Source organism: Pholcus phalangioides, unplaced genomic scaffold, assembly GCF_987345545.1.
Source record: "Pholcus phalangioides strain wild (caught in Gottingen) unplaced genomic scaffold, Ppha-v1.0 ptg000010l_1, whole genome shotgun sequence".
Taxonomy (NCBI): Eukaryota; Metazoa; Arthropoda; class Arachnida; order Araneae; family Pholcidae; genus Pholcus; species Pholcus phalangioides.
This window is the reverse complement of record NW_028301603.1, coordinates 28279484-28298398: the sequence shown is the minus strand read 5'-3', so window position 1 is coordinate 28298398 and position 18915 is coordinate 28279484. Positions and strand designations below refer to the sequence as shown.

The following is an 18915-nucleotide window of genomic DNA, read 5'->3' as shown; positions in this document are numbered from 1 at the left end:
CAAGGGTGGGGTTGCCAAGCTGGTTATATCACAGGGCGGCAAATTCAAGGAATAAGTGGGCAAGAAAAACTAGACTAGAAGAAGGGTGGCAAAACCATAAATCTGCCTCTATCAAGAGGTAAAATAATTAATTTGAAGTGGCAAATCAACACTTGTATTTTGGATAATGTTGGATTGTTTCGCATAATAACAAATCAAAGTCTTATCAAACAATGATAGAACACTTTACATACATACGTTTTTTTTGTCTCCATGTACTTTTTTTATTCAAGCAAATTACTTGGAATACATGTGGCAACAAAGTAAAGTGCTTTTTCCATATTCTGTTTGTTTTTCTCTCCCTTAATATGCTTCACGAAGGTAAATATAGAACAAGCTTTTCTCTCTTTAATGGTGCTTCAAATAAACATAAGTTAAAAAGTGGAAAAGATGTCTTCGTAAAGTGTGTGTGCGAAGCCATACATATTTTATGTAGAAGTCAGCATGAATACTGATTCTCGAATGTGCCTGTTGACTATGATGATCCTATAGGAATGAGATGCTCCTGGGGTCCCTCGAGTGCTGGCAGCGGGGCCTCGACTGTCAGGACACCATCCGTCGACAGCGATGACTTGATCATCTCTGGGTTTGTACCCTTTGGCAGCAGGAACTCTCTGTTGTACTCCCTGTACACAGACTTATTCTCGGACTTCTCCTCGTGTTTTGCGTGCACCTGCGGAGAAAATTTCATGAATACATGAATTTTTTTTTGGTGACACACATATATATACAATGAGTGAGTTAATGGAAAAACAATTGACAGTGAGAGGTGACTAGTGCACAATAATTTTCAGTGAACAGGTTCTGAAAAAGTAGTCTAAAAAGCATCCTAGAATCAGTGTCTTGACGCCTCGAGAGAAGAGCCCCCCCCCCCCCCCCCACAGAAATGAGATCGGTTGAAATTTTCTAGAATTCACCAGGTAGGGCCACAGAAAAATCACTGCTGCCTCCTAGTGATTTTTTTGTGCATTCTCACACAGGGGCGTCGGAAGTGTTTCGAAACTGTGGGTGCTCGTCTTTAGTTTTATATCGGAAATTTTAATTTTTGGATCAATTCTGGGGGTGCTCGGATCCATGTCACAAATTACCGTGAGTGCTCAAGCACCCACAGCACCCCCGGCTCCGACGCCACTGTTCTCACAGCGTTTACAAATAGAATGTTCCGCATTTTTTTTATTGTGTCTTGTAACTAGAAGCGGAATTATGTGTATGATGGGTGATTGTCCATTTCCACCGAAGGTTATATTTCGACTGGGTCTAGCATATTCAAATGAGTTTAAATACTGTAGGTTCGTTCTTTTCTTTGCCAAATGACCGTCAAAGTCAGAATAGTACTTCTGGTAAAAAATCAGTTTCGTTAGGATGATACCGACCGGATGCGAATCGAGGTATCAGATTTATAAATGTGGCCTATTTGGAGTCGCGTGATGCAAATGGATTAAGAACAAAGTACGAGAAACCAGATTTCTATGCTCAGATGCTGCAGTTAAGCAATAAAAGTGAATAACTGAATGATGGCATTCCGATATCGAATTGCCATGGCGTGCCATTTGTGGCACGTGTGCAACGAGTTGGTCACCCCTAAGACAGAGCATTTGGCCGGGATAGCACTATAAAAGTTTTAGAAAAGTTCTTTTATAGTTGCATGAAAATTCAACCGGGTTCATTCGCACGAATGTAACCACCAATAAGGTGATTGGTAGCATTTTTCAAGTTTTGTAAAAGGCCTTTTATATAACTTTTATAGTGTAATCCCGGCTTAGTCTGATAATAGAATATATATCTCAAATCTTTCGAAAACCCCAGACCTGTTGTTTCTAGTTCTTCCCGTTGCAATAACAACTGAAAAAAACTGCTATTCGCGCGGAAGTTTCATGGACTGACTATTGTTAGCATCAGACATTCGAAGAAGAAAAACAACGTCAAAAGGAATTATCTATCGCTCTTTATTTTATTTTTTGTTTCTTTTCAATCACGTATTTATCCTGATAAGTATTACAAAAGTGGAGTTGAACGTCAGTCAAAGCGTCATGTGGCTGAGACGCTTAACCGTTGTTATTGCGTGGGCCGCCATCTGTTCTGGACCTTATATTTATGGCGTATCCTTCCTGCCTCTGGTGGAGAGATATCTATTAATATCTCTGAAACTTCTTGCCTGTTTCGGTTTTTTTTTTTTTTTTTTTTGTTAGAAGGAAAGCAGCTTAAATTTTGGAAAAATAAACCCAGTGTCAAACTTGAACGATTTGAGAGCTATAATGAACAGCATGACGCCGACCAATTCTATTACTATAAGCACGGTTATGTACATGAAACACGAGGATGCCACTGCTGCTTTACAGAAAATTTGTCAGAAATTCAAAGGTGGAGTATTTTTGCTTTCATGGGTGTGAGCAGAATGCTTCGAAAAGCATTTCCGGATGATAAGAGATGATTCTTTATTAATTATTCAAACGGCAAGCGCAGCGTGATACGAATTCGTATATCTCCGCCATAAACTTATTTGAATGGCAAATAAAGGCCTAGTTTCGAGCCTGGGAATCAATTTGACTTAAGTTTCTTCCAATATACTCTTTAAAGGCGCGTCAACATGCGCGCGCGCTATGCGTTGTCCTTGAGTAGTTTGCTGAGATTTCTCATCCACGTGTGTACGGCTGTCACGAAATATTTCATCGCGCACTAGACGAACGTCAAACTTGAGAGGACGCGCCGAAAACGAATTCATCAAAGGAACTTACGTTGCGTCTCTTTTTTTAGAGCTTTTTCCTTTGTCCCTCTCGCATGTGTAGCCATGTTCTCGCTTGTGAGCTTTTCCCGTCTCTCTCTCTCTCTCTCGCATGTGTTGTCATCAGGGCCTGGGCAAATATGAGAGAAAGAGAGAACTTTTGCGGTACCTCTATATATATGTACCACCTTCTTTGAGGCAGAGACACGCAATGGAAGGGAGCAGCATCTGAGCTGTGCTTAAAATATAAAAGGCAGCCTATTTTGGTACACCGCAAATTTGTGGGCCCTGGGTTCGTGCCCTGGTTGCCATGTCCATATCTTTGAGCTTTTTCCCGTGTACTCTCGCATGTGTTGCAATATCCTATCTTTGGGATTTTTAAAATTAAAACGGCTGCAGAAGGCTAATGATGTCTTCTTGAGCAATACGCAGCTCCATAGTTCGGGGATTTCACCTCAAGATTGCGACGATATAAATCGTTGCTAAAAGAAATTAATACTTCAATTTGCCCTATAAATACGTTACAATATTAAATTTTGTCAGCTCTGTTTACGAAACAACGCAAAGTGAAATATCCATGGACTTCAGCAACAAGAGAAAATCTTATCGATTCCGTGTGGTCGGTACTGCAACCATTGACGTACGAAAAAGGGGTTTTGGGGTTCTAATTTCTTCCCCCCCCCAAGTGGAGATTATAGCCCCGTTCACATAAAACATCCCGGGAAGTTCCCGGGAACGGGGATTTTCGCTACAAACCGTTCACATGACGTTTTAGTTTATGCCGGTAATCCCCCCCCCCTTCTTTCCGGAAGTCGTCACTGGTTACGTAGGTTGAACGGAAGTGATTGATTCAAGATGGTTGACGAAGGAGCTTAAAGCAGTTCCCGCGGCGCAAAGGATTATGGGAGAGAAGGTCGGTGTCGACCTCCAATCCACCCCAAGAAAGATGGGCTTCTCTACTACCTTTTTCTTCCCTACAAGGGGAAAAAAGTTGTCATGCCGGTAATTACCACCAAAGCGACCCCCAATCTTGCACATGTGAACGGGGCTTGACGTGTCTCCCCAGCGCGACCCAACCCGCAAGGGTAAAAGGCTTATATCCCTGGAGGGACAGAGCCTGGGCCGCGACTGGTTTGTCGGGCTTGAGGTGTTATTTTGCAGGAAAAACGTAACCCCCCTCCCTGAGAAGAAAAAAAATTGAACCCCCCCCCCCCCGGAAAATTTTGAGTACGCCTATAACTGCAACCAATTTATTTCTGTATTGATCCCCTTCTTGGGTTAAGAAAAGTTGAGATATTCCTTGGATTATATCGAAGTGCTCGTCACGAAATGACGAACTGTCACGGAATGAAGTGCTTTCAGTCTGATAAATTTGAAATAATGAGGCGGCGGCTCCCAGGGATCTTGCAGTCATACCGAAGGGTCATTGCTCTCGTACCCACCCTATAAACACTGACGTCGTGGACGTTCAATGCACGCACACATACAAATATACCGCGCAGTTAAAGGTGTTTCCGTCCAGAAGACTTGTTGATCTCGCCGCATAGGGTGGTGTCCGCAAAGCATATCCATGGAGATTAACGAGTTGTTCCACCTCCTTTATTTCCTTTTTTTTAACCCCACATCAATATCCGAGAAGTCAACGTCCTGGAAAAAGCTCATCGATCCAGATGGACCAGTGAAAAGAACTGCACGTCGATCCCCCACCACCATCCGTTTCTCAGTTACTTCGGCCGCAATCGACCACTGGTTGGCTCCAGACAGACGGGTTCTGGCGGACGATGCTCTTGACAATGTCATCCTCGGAAAATATTCTGATAGCTTATCTCAATTGCTGACTGACTCCGAAGGAAGACTCTCCACATCCAGGCATATTTTTGCTTTAGTTTGAAAAACATTCTCCTAGATGAAGATAATTTGCAGCGAATATGAAATCTACTGCAGTAATCTTCCCCTTCCCCCCCCCCACACTTTTAATTCCAACATGTGAACAAGGAAACTAGTTTTTTGTTTTATCAACGATACTTCAAATACAGACAGATCATTCAAATTTGTTGCTATTTGCTTTAAAATTTGTTTAATAGAGACACATGTTTAAACTTAATTGACTCCAGATTTTTCTGTAGAAATTCATTTTTATTAACTAGATTTACTACAGCTCTTCATACCCCCCCCCCTTCCACTGGCAATTTTGCTGACAACTGGGAAGTATTTTTTGGCAAAAATTGATGTCCCGTATTTTATCAGATCAAAATATAATCACCTAACTCATGAGTGACCGGAAAAGAAGGAAAATCCAACATATTTCCGTACTTAATTCAATGCAGATTTTTCTGTACCTCTTCGTAGTCCATTTTAATTCACCGCGGATTTTTCCGTGACCTTTTTTTAGAAATTCATTTTAATTCACTACAGATTTTTTCGTAGAAATTTATTTTAACTGCAGATTTCCCTATAGCCCTCCGTAGAAGTTCATTTCAATTGACTACGGATTTACTGCAGCCCTTTCATTCCCAACCTTTTTCTAAGCAATTTTGTTGACAACTGGTAAGGTTTTTTTTTCTCCTTTTTTGGCAACATTTGACAATGTTGGGCATTTGTCTTGATATAACATGGTCGACACTGATGAGGAGATTGGAAGAGAAAAATCCAAAATATTTCTGAATTTTCTCACTGGCTATTTTTTTTTTTCAAAGGATGTCTATCTCTCTCTAAGGACTACGTCGTAGGTGGGAATTCCAAACGGAGAGAGAGAGAGAAATTTAGCCTATCATTAGAGATCAAAGAACAGGTGATTTCTCAGATTAGAGTCTTCTCCCCTCTCACCAAGTGATGTATATATATATATATATTTGCTAAAAAATTAAAAATGAGAGTATATGAAAAGAAACACTTGCGATCCATTAATATAATCCTTCTCACATTTGATCGAAAGCATTTCTCCTAAATAACATAACACAGGCACTTCCTGTTCCTGATGGCATAAATAATAGAGAAAGAGACTCATCCCAAACAACTCGCTGCCCCAAATGCAACTCCCTTTCTCTCTCTCTCTGCCAGATGTAGTATTTCATCAAGGTCCATGTGTGCAAATGGGAAAAATAGAACAACAACACACGCACATATACACACGTTTTGGAATGAGGCCCAAAGAAATTCCGTCTCGATGGCTCAACTCTTCTTCTTCGGAAGAAACGCGTCACGGAGGATGAAAGAAATCCCTGCTGTTGCTGCTAATGATGTACGCGATATACACACACTCATACCAACCGATTAGTATAACTCGAGCATGCATACTTAAAGCGTCAAGCTTCACTCCGACTCGAAAATAACAAGTGCCGGCTGCTGTTGGTAAAGAGTGATTCAAAAACCTCAAAAATTATCTCTTTTTTTCTTCTATTTTAATGATAAGTGTTGAGCAATTTCGGAGCAATCTCTTAGGAGACTTCTTTTTTTGACCCTTCTACTTTCTAAACACTTCCAATAAGATATGCGGAGGCGGATTTATGGTTTTGCCATCCTTTACCCATTCAGTCTATTTTTCTTGATCACTCATTACTCAAATTTGCCGGCCTGGGATATAGCCCGCTTAGCGACCTCCCCCCCCCCCCCCCCGCGTAAACATGCCAACGTCTCCGAGTCACTCTTTTGGTAACTCAGTGCTTTCACAATCTTTTCGTCCCGCGCTCACTAGGTCACTCCCATACTAGCACACTCTCTAGGTCTCTCACAGACGCGGTTCCTCAATCAAAATCACTCTTTTAATCACTCGATTTGGCGCCTCACTCTCTAGGTCACTTTTTTTTGTCACTCCCATGCTTATACAATCTCTACGTCGCTCTTTTGGCCAGTCACTGACCTGGCCCCTCACTCTCTGAGCGGTCTGTAACCTTTATCTAGTCGCAATCACTGCCTGTTCCCATCATTAAAAGAAGAGTACCCTTACGGCAAATTTGACATGCAAATGCATGAACAGCAGTATGATTTTAATTCTTGAATGCAATTTGTTTAAGGTGTTTAATCAGAACGTTGATTAAGCGTTCACGAGCACGAAATCGAACACGAGCATCGTGCACTCTGGGTGCTTCAGGGAGCATTGTGCTGCTCGCAAGCAACAGGTTGAAGATGCCTGCTCTAGGTCAGTGTTTCTCAACCGCCGGGCCGCGGCCCTGTACCGGGCCCTGATATCGGTCAAACCGGGCCGTGAGTGGTTTATTGTTTCATTTTTTTCCATTTGTCGTGTGTATGGTCAGACCTTCCAATCACGAAAAAGAAATTAACCGGGCCGCGGGACTTCAAAGGTTGAGAACCACTGCTCTAGGTAACTCTCAGGGTCTCTTCCATGTTCACACATTCTCTAGGTCACTAACTGACCTGGCACCTCTAGGCACTCTTCTAATCACTCAAACGTTCCCCATTGTTTTGTTCACTCATATGCCTGCACATTTTTCTGTCACTCGCATTCTTTCCCACTCTTTTGGTTGCTCACTGCAACCAAATTCGCTTTAAGGTAGCTTTTATTCGTTTTCTAGGTAGATGCGAATCAGTGATGGATCAGTTTAATTCAGCAATGGGGGAAACTTTTTTTAGAAGCGGGCCGAAAAACAGAAAGGATTTCAGCGGGCCGGACATATTCGAACACTAATTCATAACTGGAATTTTTATGCACAGAAGTGAAGAGCCACAAATTCTGCAGTGGGCCAGATAGAATCTCTAAGTGGGCCGAAGTTTGCCCATCACTAGTTAAATCATGACCATTCATTTCTCAAATTCAAATTTTTCGCCCTGGGAAATGAACCACTTAATTCCCCCCCCCCCCCCCGTAAATATGCCTCTGAAGATATGACATGCTCATAGCGAACCACCCTAAATCATGAAGCCTGTACCCACTTATGCTGACAGGGCACCAGACTTGGGGCAGGATCAACTCCGTTTCATATTTGAGCACACACATCCTGGAGCAGGGCCCCTAGGCTGGGATCTTTTGCGGGCCCCCGACAAGACTTTCACGGGGGGCCCCTTTATGGTGAATTTATAGCGTGAAAAAGCAAAAAAATTATGAAAATTGTCCCGGGCCCCTTGGCTGGAGCCTTGTCAGCCTATCCCTTGCGGGGGGCCATGACACACACATCTAATAACGATGACAGGAATGTAAAAATATAATGCGATTGGTTTACCATGAGTTTGTTGTCGACGGTCTTGACGACGATCTCTTCTGGCTGGTACTGGCTGACGTCGAAGCGTAGCCTGAGCTTCTTGCCGTCGTCCCCTTCCTGTATGAGAGGCGAGTGCAGTCCGTCGAGCCAGGTCCTGACCTCAGAACGGTGGGTCGTGGTCGTGTTGGATGCAGCAGCGGGGCTCGGCGATTCGGGCTTCTTGGCCGGTTCATTTCCGCCGAAGAAAGTCTGCTCTCGGTCCATGAGCTGGGATCGGAACCGGGACATCTCCTCTTCCATTATCTTCATCTCCTGCTCGAAACGCTCCCGGATCGAGCTGAACTCGCGGTCCACGACGCTGAAGTCCGATCGCAGCAGGGGAAGACGACGCTCGCCGAATGTAGACATTATTGTAGTAGAGTAGCGACCTTAATCTGTAGATTACCTATTAATGAAAATGAATTGACATTAATGAAAATAGAGGGAGACATTCGTCGTTTTACGGCGATAAAATTTCTATACAGAATTACTAGCATTTTGTTTCAAATGATAAGTGTCGATGGATAAGGCGCGGATAAATTGCTGGGAAAACGAATCGGTGGAGAAAAGCATACACGCTCAACCCATGGGCCACGGACCAAGCTTGGCCCTCGGAATCGTTCAATGTGGATCGTGACCTCAAACCCAATTTTGTAAAAATAAACCGAGCGGCACATTTAAAAATCCCTTAAGTGACCCGCGGTTCAATTTCACATCACTTAAGTGGCCTGCGGTACAGTTTCATATCACTTAAGTAACCAGCAGCGCATTTATTCATGACAAGTGACTCGTGGCATATTCCCAGATCACTTAAGTGACTCGTGAAATATTTTCGTATCAATCGAGGGGTTTCGCGGCACATTTCCAGATTACATTTTCAGACAGTGGTCCTCAAACTTTTGTCACTCACAGTTCCTCCTTGCCTGTTTATGGTTTATCTGCGGCTCCCCAGAATAGTTCAGTTATTTTGCATTCATAAAAGAACCAATTCAAAACATATCCCATATAGGCACACGCACACGAAATAGTATTTCGTTTCATCGTGTGACGCAACACTGACTTAAGAGATCAGTGGCACATTTAGATCACTTGTGGCCTGCGACCAGGGGCTGCTCCTGAAGGAGGCGCGTAGGCGCACTCCGCTGAAAATCGCAAGCCATTAATTTAATTCTTTAAATGAATTTAATAAATCACAAAAGTTAAATTTTCGGAAGCATTGATTAAAAAAAAAGTCCCGTAAAATACAGGTCATATGGGCAAGGTTCGGCAGCGCTTTCCATGGAGAGAGCTCTGTATTCTACTTTCCTCTTTGGCCGCTCTTCGTCGCGCGCAGTATGAGTTACCCTTTGGTAGTATAAAAACCAGAGGTAGGAGAAAGGGGGAAATAGTTAGTAAAGGTTATTATGCTCATTTTGGGCGCGCAAAAAAAAAAAAAAAAAGCGTCGCAGATACTCATGCTGCCATCTCTGCTTTCTTTTAAATCTGTTGTATCTTCCAAGTTAAAATATATTTAAATAAAAAATATATATAATTTTATAACTTTATCATAGAAATTTATACACCTTTTAAATTAGAGTATAATATTCAGGTGTCTGTCCAGACCTTTTTTGTAGAATCCAGTTTTTGAGAAAAGGACCATTAATTTTGCGTAAAGCGAAGTAATCTAGTTAATCTACACAAAAGAAATGAAACTCCAAATTTCTGGTTCCATTAATTTTTATTTTGTGAAGGTCCGTTTTTCTGATCCGGAATCTTGTAATAACGGGTCCGTTTTTTAGATCCGAAATTTTGTGAAGGAAAACGGGCCCAAATTTTGGCTGGGCGCAGACCCCTGATATTTAAAGATGAGTATGAATTTTCAAAATTTACAAAAACTATCGCCGAGTCATAAACTAAACACACAGAAAACCCGATTGTATAATAATAACCATGACGCAACCAAATATTTGCGGCAAAAAAGAATATACAAAATATAAAATATCCGAATAAATCGACGGATTCATAGAAGATCCTCGAAGAGAGAGAAGGAGAGGTCGTAATAAGTAAGGAACCGACCTCAACTCATTATATTTAGCATTATAAACGGATAACTATTATTAGATCCTTTCGTGAAGAATTTTTATTATTATCATCATCATCAGACGCGTCCGTCCATAAAAACCGTTGCGCGTCTGAAGCTTTCTCCTCAAGACCCGATGGGAGAAGCGTCGACCGCCAATAAAAACGCCCACGAGTACTCGTGAAAACAGGTTTTTCCATCGTTTCCCATTTTCATTTATATTTATCTTTTCAACTCTATACCTTCGCCCGGTGTATAGTCTTTATATATATTTTTTTGGAAACTTATTATTATTATTATTATTTTGAAGAGGCACCGCAGAGAGAATCTTTGTATAGTATTTTATGATTACTATCTTGACGAGAGAGAGAGCAGACAAGTCAAGGCCGTGCCCTTCTCAAAAAAAAGAAAAACCTGAAAAATTCTGTGGGAATGGACAACACCAGTTGAAGCAGAAATCGGCTTTAGCTGGTGTTGGAATGGATGGATGGAGTAAGATCTGAAGACCAGTCAGTCGCACCCCCCCCCCCCCACACAATTTTTTTTGCTGTTTCATTATATCTGTTTCTTCTTCTAATAGAAAAAAAAACTAATTGTTTTTTTTTCTTTTGTAAAGCTCTCCAAAGGCTCTTCAAGCCCGCAATCATGTTGCAGAATTACGCAACTTTTCTTCTATGAATCTCTTTTGTTTCTGAACCGTACCTCTCTATATTTGGATAAAAATTGGTAAAAAATTAAAAACCATCTTGTCCAAAAATTGAAAGTCTATAGTTAGAAAAATCCAACCCATACCTCGTCAAAAAAAAAAAAAAATCCCATAGCTTGTTAAATATTTCAAAAATCATGGCTTGCAGACGTGCCAACTTTTGAAATCCAGAAATCCGGAGATTCTCCCAAGGGGGGGGACCCCCCGGCACCCATAGACTCGATCAAAAAAAATTCACGAAATTTTTTGTTTTTAATCATCAGTTAAGACAAAGTTCTATTATTCCCCCCCCCCAAGCCAGGTTCTGCATTGCCCTTGAGCCGAATATAATTCCATGCCAGTCTTTCCATGCAGAATAGAGAAATCACATCTATATATTGTTCATAAGGGGCCCATTCAAGTATTACGTAAGCAGATTTTCAGCCATTTTTGGCCCCCCCCCTTGTCAGCAAAACACTGACCCCCCCTCCTCCCTGTCAGCAAAATTTCGTCAGCAGCTTAGAATATTTCATATCTTCAAAAAGGGGTGGTTGATGACGTAAGCAACCTTCAAACCCCCCCCCCCCTCGATGCTGACGTAATACTTGAATCACCCCTAAGTGTTTTCATTCGTGGATTCTATCAGATTGATAATCTTGGATATATGAACTCTTAAAAGCTTTATATAGCTTAAAGTTTTATATTTTCTCTCTGAAGACATATTTAATCGGAGGAAACAATTTAAAAAACTTCAAAATACAAAACTGATTACGAAAAAACTTGTATTTATCGCACGGCTTTTAATGGAATACAATAACGATTATACAGGAATTTCGGCAACCAAGGTCATGCCCCTGATAAATGATTGTCGATAAACGCTACGTAAATAAAATCACGTCTTTGCCAGTTGCTTAAATGAGGTCACCAAGACGTTTTTTACGGCTGCTCGTTGAAATAACCACAGCTGTCCTCTACGGGTGTTTTCTCTAATAACGACGGCAGTCATTGACGTCACGACAACGTGAAAGCTCTCGTAAAATCTAATTTTCTGCCAAAATCCGGAGAAATTTTAACAAATCCGAAGAGCAGGAGGAAGGATGAAAAATCCAGAGTCTCCCGCCTAAATCCGGAGAGTTGGCAAGTCTGGACTTGTCAAAAAATTCAAAATTCATAATTAAAAAATTCAAAGCCATCAAGTTAAAAAATTCAAAACCATTTAGTTGAAAATTTCAAAATCCATAGCTTGTCAAAAAATTGAAAACCCATAGCCTGCTAAACATTTCAAACACCATGGCTTGTCAAAAGACACAAACTTTCTTCAACAAAATCCAAAACCTTGTCGAAAAATTGAAAACCATGTCTTGTCAAAATATGTGAACCCATACTTGTTTGAACTAAAAAGTTATTCACTCTGATGCCAAATGATAAATGTTTTAAATGTTATCGTCAACGACAACTCTTCTTATTTTGTTGAAGGTGATGATACAGTAATAATAATGAAAAAGTGACAATAAGAATTTTCCTCTTATTTTGTTTCATTTTCGAGACATTGGTTGTTGTTTCCTGTGAAGTGCATGTTGAATAAGTTCATTGATCCATCCACTTTTAAGAATGCGGCATTGATTCAGTGCTTCTATTTTTGTGACTCCCTTGCCTTGTTCTTTATTCTACACCGCATCATCAGCATGTTTTTATCTCCCCACTATCCCCCCTTTTTTTTCAGCACGTGTAAATACAGTCACACTCGGTTATAACGACGTTTAAGTCAAATTGTGCCGTAACAACTGAGGTTGAGGTTTTTAATCTGATTAGAATGCGTTATATATTCACAGATGCCATATCATGATGTGGTTATCCCCTCAAAATTGAAAAGTAATGCAAAATATAAGGATTGATAGTACCACACCCTCATCGTGTACAACAGTGTTTCTCAACCTATGGTACGCGAGATCATTTTTCCTTTACTACCATTGCATAAATGACCCATTTTATGCTGTGAAATTGTAATTTATTCCACTTTTTGTGATAGGCAAATTATGAAAAATAATGTATTTTGGATTTTATGGGTGAGTAGCGTCAAACTGACCTTATGACGCAACATGGAGTGTGGAGACAAACATTTCACCAATGCGTTCAATTCGAACTTTCAGAATTTCTTGAAGAAACACCAGAAAAAAGGAAGAAAGAAAAGCCCGAAAATTTTTTTCGTTGTATCCGAGGTCATTGCATCTACGTTGGGGTTAACAATAAGGCTAATTAACAATAGTCGTTTCACAAACTTCTCGACGTTATAACCAAGCTGCGTCTCTGTTATAATTTAGTTTGACAGTACATAGATTCCATCCACATTTAAAGGCGCGAAGACGCGCAACTTAAAACGATTCTTCTCTCCAGCGCCAGTTTCGTTTTGTGCACCATTTTCTTTTTTTCCTCTCTCTCTCTCTCTCTCTCTCCATCTCACTCGTGTGTGAGTGTCAGCTACCGCTTTTTTTCTTTTCAGTTGCAAATTGCGTTTCGCGCCCGGTTGAATTCGCCCTTGACTATTTATGGCGAGGACATCGAGATCTTCCCCCACGCAAGTGAATCCCTACCAGCAATATATATAAAATAAAAAAAAGACTAAATAATCCATTCCCCTACGTCCTTACGATGATGTCATTCTCCCTCTGTGTGAGTTTGGAGGATAAGTCACACACACATACACTGAGTCAGTCATTAGTTCAAAAACAAGTGTTAACTAATTAAGCTGGAAGAAATTGGTGTGGGAAACATTTTTCTCATTTGTAAGAAAAAGATTATTGTGATGCCTCTGCTGCTACTGGATAGAAGTTTCCAGTTTCGTTTTCCATGATCATCCATCCCACCTACACTTGTTTCTATTGAAAAGGGTCACAAGATCGCGACGCCTTCGGAAATGATAATGAGAGAAACAAGATCTTTCTCTCTTTTTTTGTTGTTGTTATTAAGCTGTCGTTCTTTTTGAAAATAGTTTTGAGCAACGTCCTTGATGTTCAGTGGCGGCTGAAAAAGAGACAAATGCTGATACACTACTGAGAGATTCCCGTTCTTTCTTTTTGTTTTCCCGACGTGTCACTGCACAATGAAAATCTCGCTGCTTCAAAATGAGACAGGGATTTTGTTACGTCTCTCTCTCTGAACCCCTTGAATATTTGCCCAAAAAAACCTAGTAGGAGCCTTCTGAGACAGCGGCGTCTTAAAGGGTGGGGTTGAAGAGTCGAACTATTGCCGCCCTCAAAGTATTGAAAACTGTCATATGTAAATCTCGAATTTTCCATTAGTTCTGAAAATACCATCATCATTCCATCATATATATGAAAAAAATTATTTTATCAAGTTTCATCGCACGAAATTATTTATTCATCATTAGAAATTATTTCCTTCACTTTTTTCATAAAATTTCATCGAAGAAATCAAAATTCCATTCAAATTTCATCAAGCATGAAATATTTTCACTTTTCCTCAATTCAGAAATTTCATAAAATTTAAAATTACGGTATTTATTTTCGAAATTTCATAAAATATGAAAATATTTATGAGGTATATTATATATCTATATGAGGTCATAAAACCTAAAAAGACGTTTAGAAGCAATTTTTATATTTAGCACCAAGATCTTATAACACATTAAGTAATGATATAAAATTCGAAAGAAACATAAACCGCTTCAAAAAATTGCTTGTAGACTACATTAACCCCTGTTAACTCAATCTAAAGAAACACCAACATCTGCCATGTGTTTAACTGTATTTTATTTTGTGAAATGAAACATTACTGGTGAAAATAATAACCATACCTCGTACTGCGGCCTACTGTTTGATCAACTTGTATTATTTATGTATATTTATGATGCTGTGTGTATTGTGTTTCAATAGCCTGTGTTTGCCAATCGATAAAATTATTTGTGGTTTGACCCCCTGGACAGATCATATATAGATCTCTTGGGTCTATTATGGATATTTACTTTTGATCCCCCCCTCCCACTGTAATATGTTTTGTCTTCCTCCCCCCCCCGTTTTGTATGGTTTGTGTTAATACATTCTATTCTATTTCTCAGTAATTCTGAAATTTCATGAAGATGGAATTATTTCTTTTATCAATTCCGAAATTTCATCAAATGAAAGAAATAATTCCATCAAATGAAAGAAATAATTCCATCAAATGAAAGAAATAATTCCATCAAATGAAAGAAATAATTCCATCAAATGAAAGAAATAATTCCATCAAATGAAAGAAATAATTCCATCAAACACGAAATTATTTCTTCCATTAAATCAGGTGTTTTTTTTATTAATATCTTACAACTCAGAATTTTCAATAATGCCAAATTTCTTAATACGAGTAGTAATTATGCATTTTTTATAATTGTTAGACTTCCAATATTTCTTAATATAGCTTTTCATTTATTATGAAACTATTTCGTTGACCAATTATGAATTCTCATTAATTTTAAATTTTTTCTATTTGGATATTCTGGTAGGTTTTTGAATGTTTTAGCATTTTTGAACATTCTATAACCATAAATGCTGACTTCACCCGCCCCCCCCCCCTTTAATAGCACAACCAAGAAAACCAAAAATACCCGCTCTCCCGAACTTGTTGAGACAGCCCAGAGCAAAGGCGGCTCTGCCTCAAACCATGCTAAAAAAGCATACTACCCTCCTAACATCCTTGAACAGGGCGATCTGTGAGATCTTTAGTGGGGGCCCCCATCTATAGAGAATTAATAGCGTGAAAAAACAAAAAATTATGGTAATTGCTCCGGGCCCCCACCCTTGTGGAAGCCATGGTTGAGAAGGCAACGAAATATTTAATCCCACCAGCTGGAAAAAAAAAACATTATATAGTTGAGGAAATAATATATCACCTATCTCATACAGAGCAGCTCTTAAAGGGGTGTGTGCAGAGACGGATTTGCTTTTTTACCGCAAAATTTGTGTATGGTTTTACAGCCTGTGGTAAAACCATGCACAAATTTGGCAGCCCCTCTCCCATTTTAGTCCAATTTTATTGATCACTCATTCCTTAAGTTTTCGACACCTCTGTCTCTATGTCATACATGCTCAACCCATGTCCCCTAGTGTTGAGGGGCCCCTCATTTCATGTGACCCGTGACCTAAAACGTTGCAAAATCCATTAAGTAGTTCGCAACATATTTACAGATTAATCAAGTGACTTAGGGGATTCACAGATCACTTAAGTGGTCCGCGGCACATTCTCACTTCAATCATGCGACGAATTTACAAATGAATAACTTAAGTGGCTAACGACACGCTTTTGAACAAACGAAGTGGCCCGCATTCTCCAAACGGTTGAGCAACCTTTTTCTAAGTCATTCTTTTATCACTCACCACTCACACTTTCTTGGTCACTGGACCGAGAAAAGACCCTCAATATAGCTCTTTAGCACACTCTATTGTTCATTCACTGACCTGGTCCCCAGGGCCGTCTAAAGAGCATCATGGGCCCCTCGGGCTAATGAGTTAGTTATAAGTTTTTCGGAGGCACTCCCCCTACCTGGCCAGCAATATCTTCCTTCAATTTTACATACCACTCCTGAAAATTGTAACCAGATCTTTTTATCGTGAGGCTCCTCTCTACACTTGAGGCAGCGGGTCGTGCCCATACTTTGAGACGGCAATGCTTTCTTGCTCCCTAGACCAGTTTCTCTTCTGGTGGCTCACTGACCTAGTCTTCCCCCTCCCCCCCCCCCCAACCTCTCTAGGCGATGAGAATTTATGATTTTACCAACCTTCTCCTTCCACCAATTTCCTCGAGAACATTCCCTAAACTTGCCGCCAGGGCTACGGGGGGGGGCCCTGTAGCCCCACAAAGACGCCTTGGGTGTGCGAAAACCGAAACTACAAAATATGAAAACATGAATCGGATATTAATCCAGTGGAAAAAAAATTGTGCCCCGCGTCTATTTGCATTTCGCTAAAAAAAAAATGCCCAAAGGCACTTGCTACACTTATTTGTCAGAAAAACAAAGTTGCAAAAAAAATGCAAACTTTAAGAGAATGTACAAGAAACTTACTCGCAGGTGGAAAACAAACAGCAGTCGGTGTTTTCTTTGGCTTCTGAATCGAGAGCAAAGAACGTCTTCTCACAACGAAGGCAAAAGTTAAAATGAGTAAAACGCAGACGAGATGAAACGCAGACGAGAGAGAGAGAGCGAGAGACGTGTCCGTCCGTCACAGAAACCAGACGAGAAACTACTGAACTGACGAAACTTGGTGCGTCGTCAGAAGATGAACAAGAACAAAAATCGTACACGCCCTGACTATGGACGCTACTTTCTCTTCCCTCTTCCTCCTCTCTATCCCAGTGCCTAGAATATTCTATCTTTCTCTCCACTCGACGTAAAGTATGTTTGAATAACGTCCCGCTGCCCACTACCTGTAACATTATTATTTTTCTCTCTCTCTCTTTCTCTCTTCACGCGTCTATTTCGTCATGTGCCTTGAAATTCATGGCTTTTCACAACAACAAAAAGAACGGCAGAGTGGGGTATTCTCTAGTTTCGTTTTTTCCTCCTCCTTCTCTTTTGTTGCGAACGGATGGACGGACGGGACAGACGTGACTCACGTGAGTATAAAAATATACATGGAAATCGGCAATCCGATGACGCGACGTGTTTTTTAATATTCGCCCGGAATATGCGGAAGTTGAACCGTCTTTTTTTTTTGGGAATTTAAGGGTGAGTGAAAATTGCGACGTGAGTAACTTTTTACTGGATGTGGGTGATGGGTTGCATCAGGGCCGCCCTTACCAGATGCGCGGCCTAATCACGGCCGACTAAACATTCAATAATTGCATAGTGGGCTACGGCCAACACCCCCTAAATAAGGGGGGGGGGGGGAATGTTGCTACGGCCCGTTACGAAAATAATAGCGGGCCAGAAAATAATAATTTTAACACCAATGAAAATTCAGAGTGAATGAGAGAAACAATTCCTGCACCCATGGAAATTCAGAACAAATGAAAGAAACAATTGTAGCACCCATGCATATTCAGAACAAATGAAAGAAACAATTCCAGCACCCATGTATATTCAGAACAAATGAAAGAAACAATTCCAGCACCCATGTATATTCAGAACAAATGAAAGAAACAATTCCAGCACCCATGTAAATTCAGGACAAATGAAAGAAACAATTCCAGCACCCATGTAAATTCAGAACTAATGAAAAAAATAATTCTGGAAACCCATGAAAATTCAGAATTAATGAAAGAAACAATTGCAACACTATGGAAATTCGGAACAAATCCCCCCCCCCGGTCCAGCGCCCGGGGCACCAGATCCGCCTGCTCCCTCTAGTTACCTTGGTTATAACTCCCAAAATATTCGTCGCATCCAACCTCCCCCCCCCCCGGAAAATTCTTCTGCGTATTAGTTTTTCACAAGGACCACGTGGTGCAGTTTTTGGGCGGTACCCTGTATATTGTATTGTATAAACAGCAGTGCTATATATGGCAAGGGGGCGCCGGGATCACGGCAGGCATTTCATTTCCCACCCCAACATCTGTAGTCTTGGGAATTAAAAACAAGATTTGAAAAAAATGTCGTTATACGGGGTTTTATCGTTATATCGAGTACCGTTGTAGCAACATTTCACTGTATATGTATACACACTGGCATCATTATCTGAACCTTGGGCCATTTGCTTCAAAATTATCTCTCAAGTGGGCCACCAACTATTAAAAATCTGTTAATTTATAACAAAAATTTGTTAACCAGCAATTAAAGTTGATGTAAACATTAAAAAAAATGCTCAATTGGAATGGAAGTGAAAGAAGTTTTTTAACCATATAGTTAATTAATTCTACCTACCTACCTGGTAGGTTAAGTAAGTTGAATGAATGGTTATTTAGACGACAATATTCTCGTCTAAATGGCTTTTGAGGAAATTCAATTTACACATAAACTTTCAAGTGCATGAAAATCATATATTATTAGCTGGCATTTTCCTTGAAGTTGGATATTTAACTCATTCAAATGTCCTGTAATATATAAATTAAGATATTTATAGATAATTATAGCACTTGTATCTTATTAAGCAATGAAACATTTTGATCTTTCATTTGTAGAAAGTTTTACCTTGTTTGACGGTACAAACAAAAAGAAAAAAATTTAAAACGTTATGATAAGATAACCAATGAATTTCTGTGTAATAAGGCAGCCCCTCGGAACTGC

The 18915-nt window shown here is 40.2% G+C and overlaps 1 protein-coding gene across 1 annotated transcript; it reads right to left on the bottom strand.

The window, feature by feature from the left end:
• Window positions 1-234: 234 nt before the first annotated feature.
• On the bottom strand, window positions 235-17306 carry LOC149081211 (protein lethal(2)essential for life). The gene is made up of 3 exons (XM_089238035.1): window positions 16756-17306; window positions 7939-8362; window positions 235-712 (listed from the first exon to the last, which is right to left on the bottom strand). The coding sequence occupies exons 2-3, from the start codon at window positions 8323-8325 to the stop codon at window positions 515-517; spliced, it is 585 nt and encodes a 194-aa protein (XP_089094161.1). The 5' UTR covers window positions 8326-8362; window positions 16756-17306; the 3' UTR covers window positions 235-514.
• Between the last annotated feature and the right edge of the window lie 1609 nt (window positions 17307-18915).

Bases quoted from the DNA above. Each gene is read 5' to 3' on its own strand.
- LOC149081211 (XM_089238035.1), bottom strand. From the start codon at position 8,325: ATGTCTACATTCGGCGAGCGTCGTCTTCCCCTGCTGCGATCGGACTTC. The intron at 713-7,938 runs GTAAACCAATCG...TTTTCTCCGCAG, and splicing joins CCGTCGACAACAAACTCATG to GTGCACGCAAAACACGAGGA.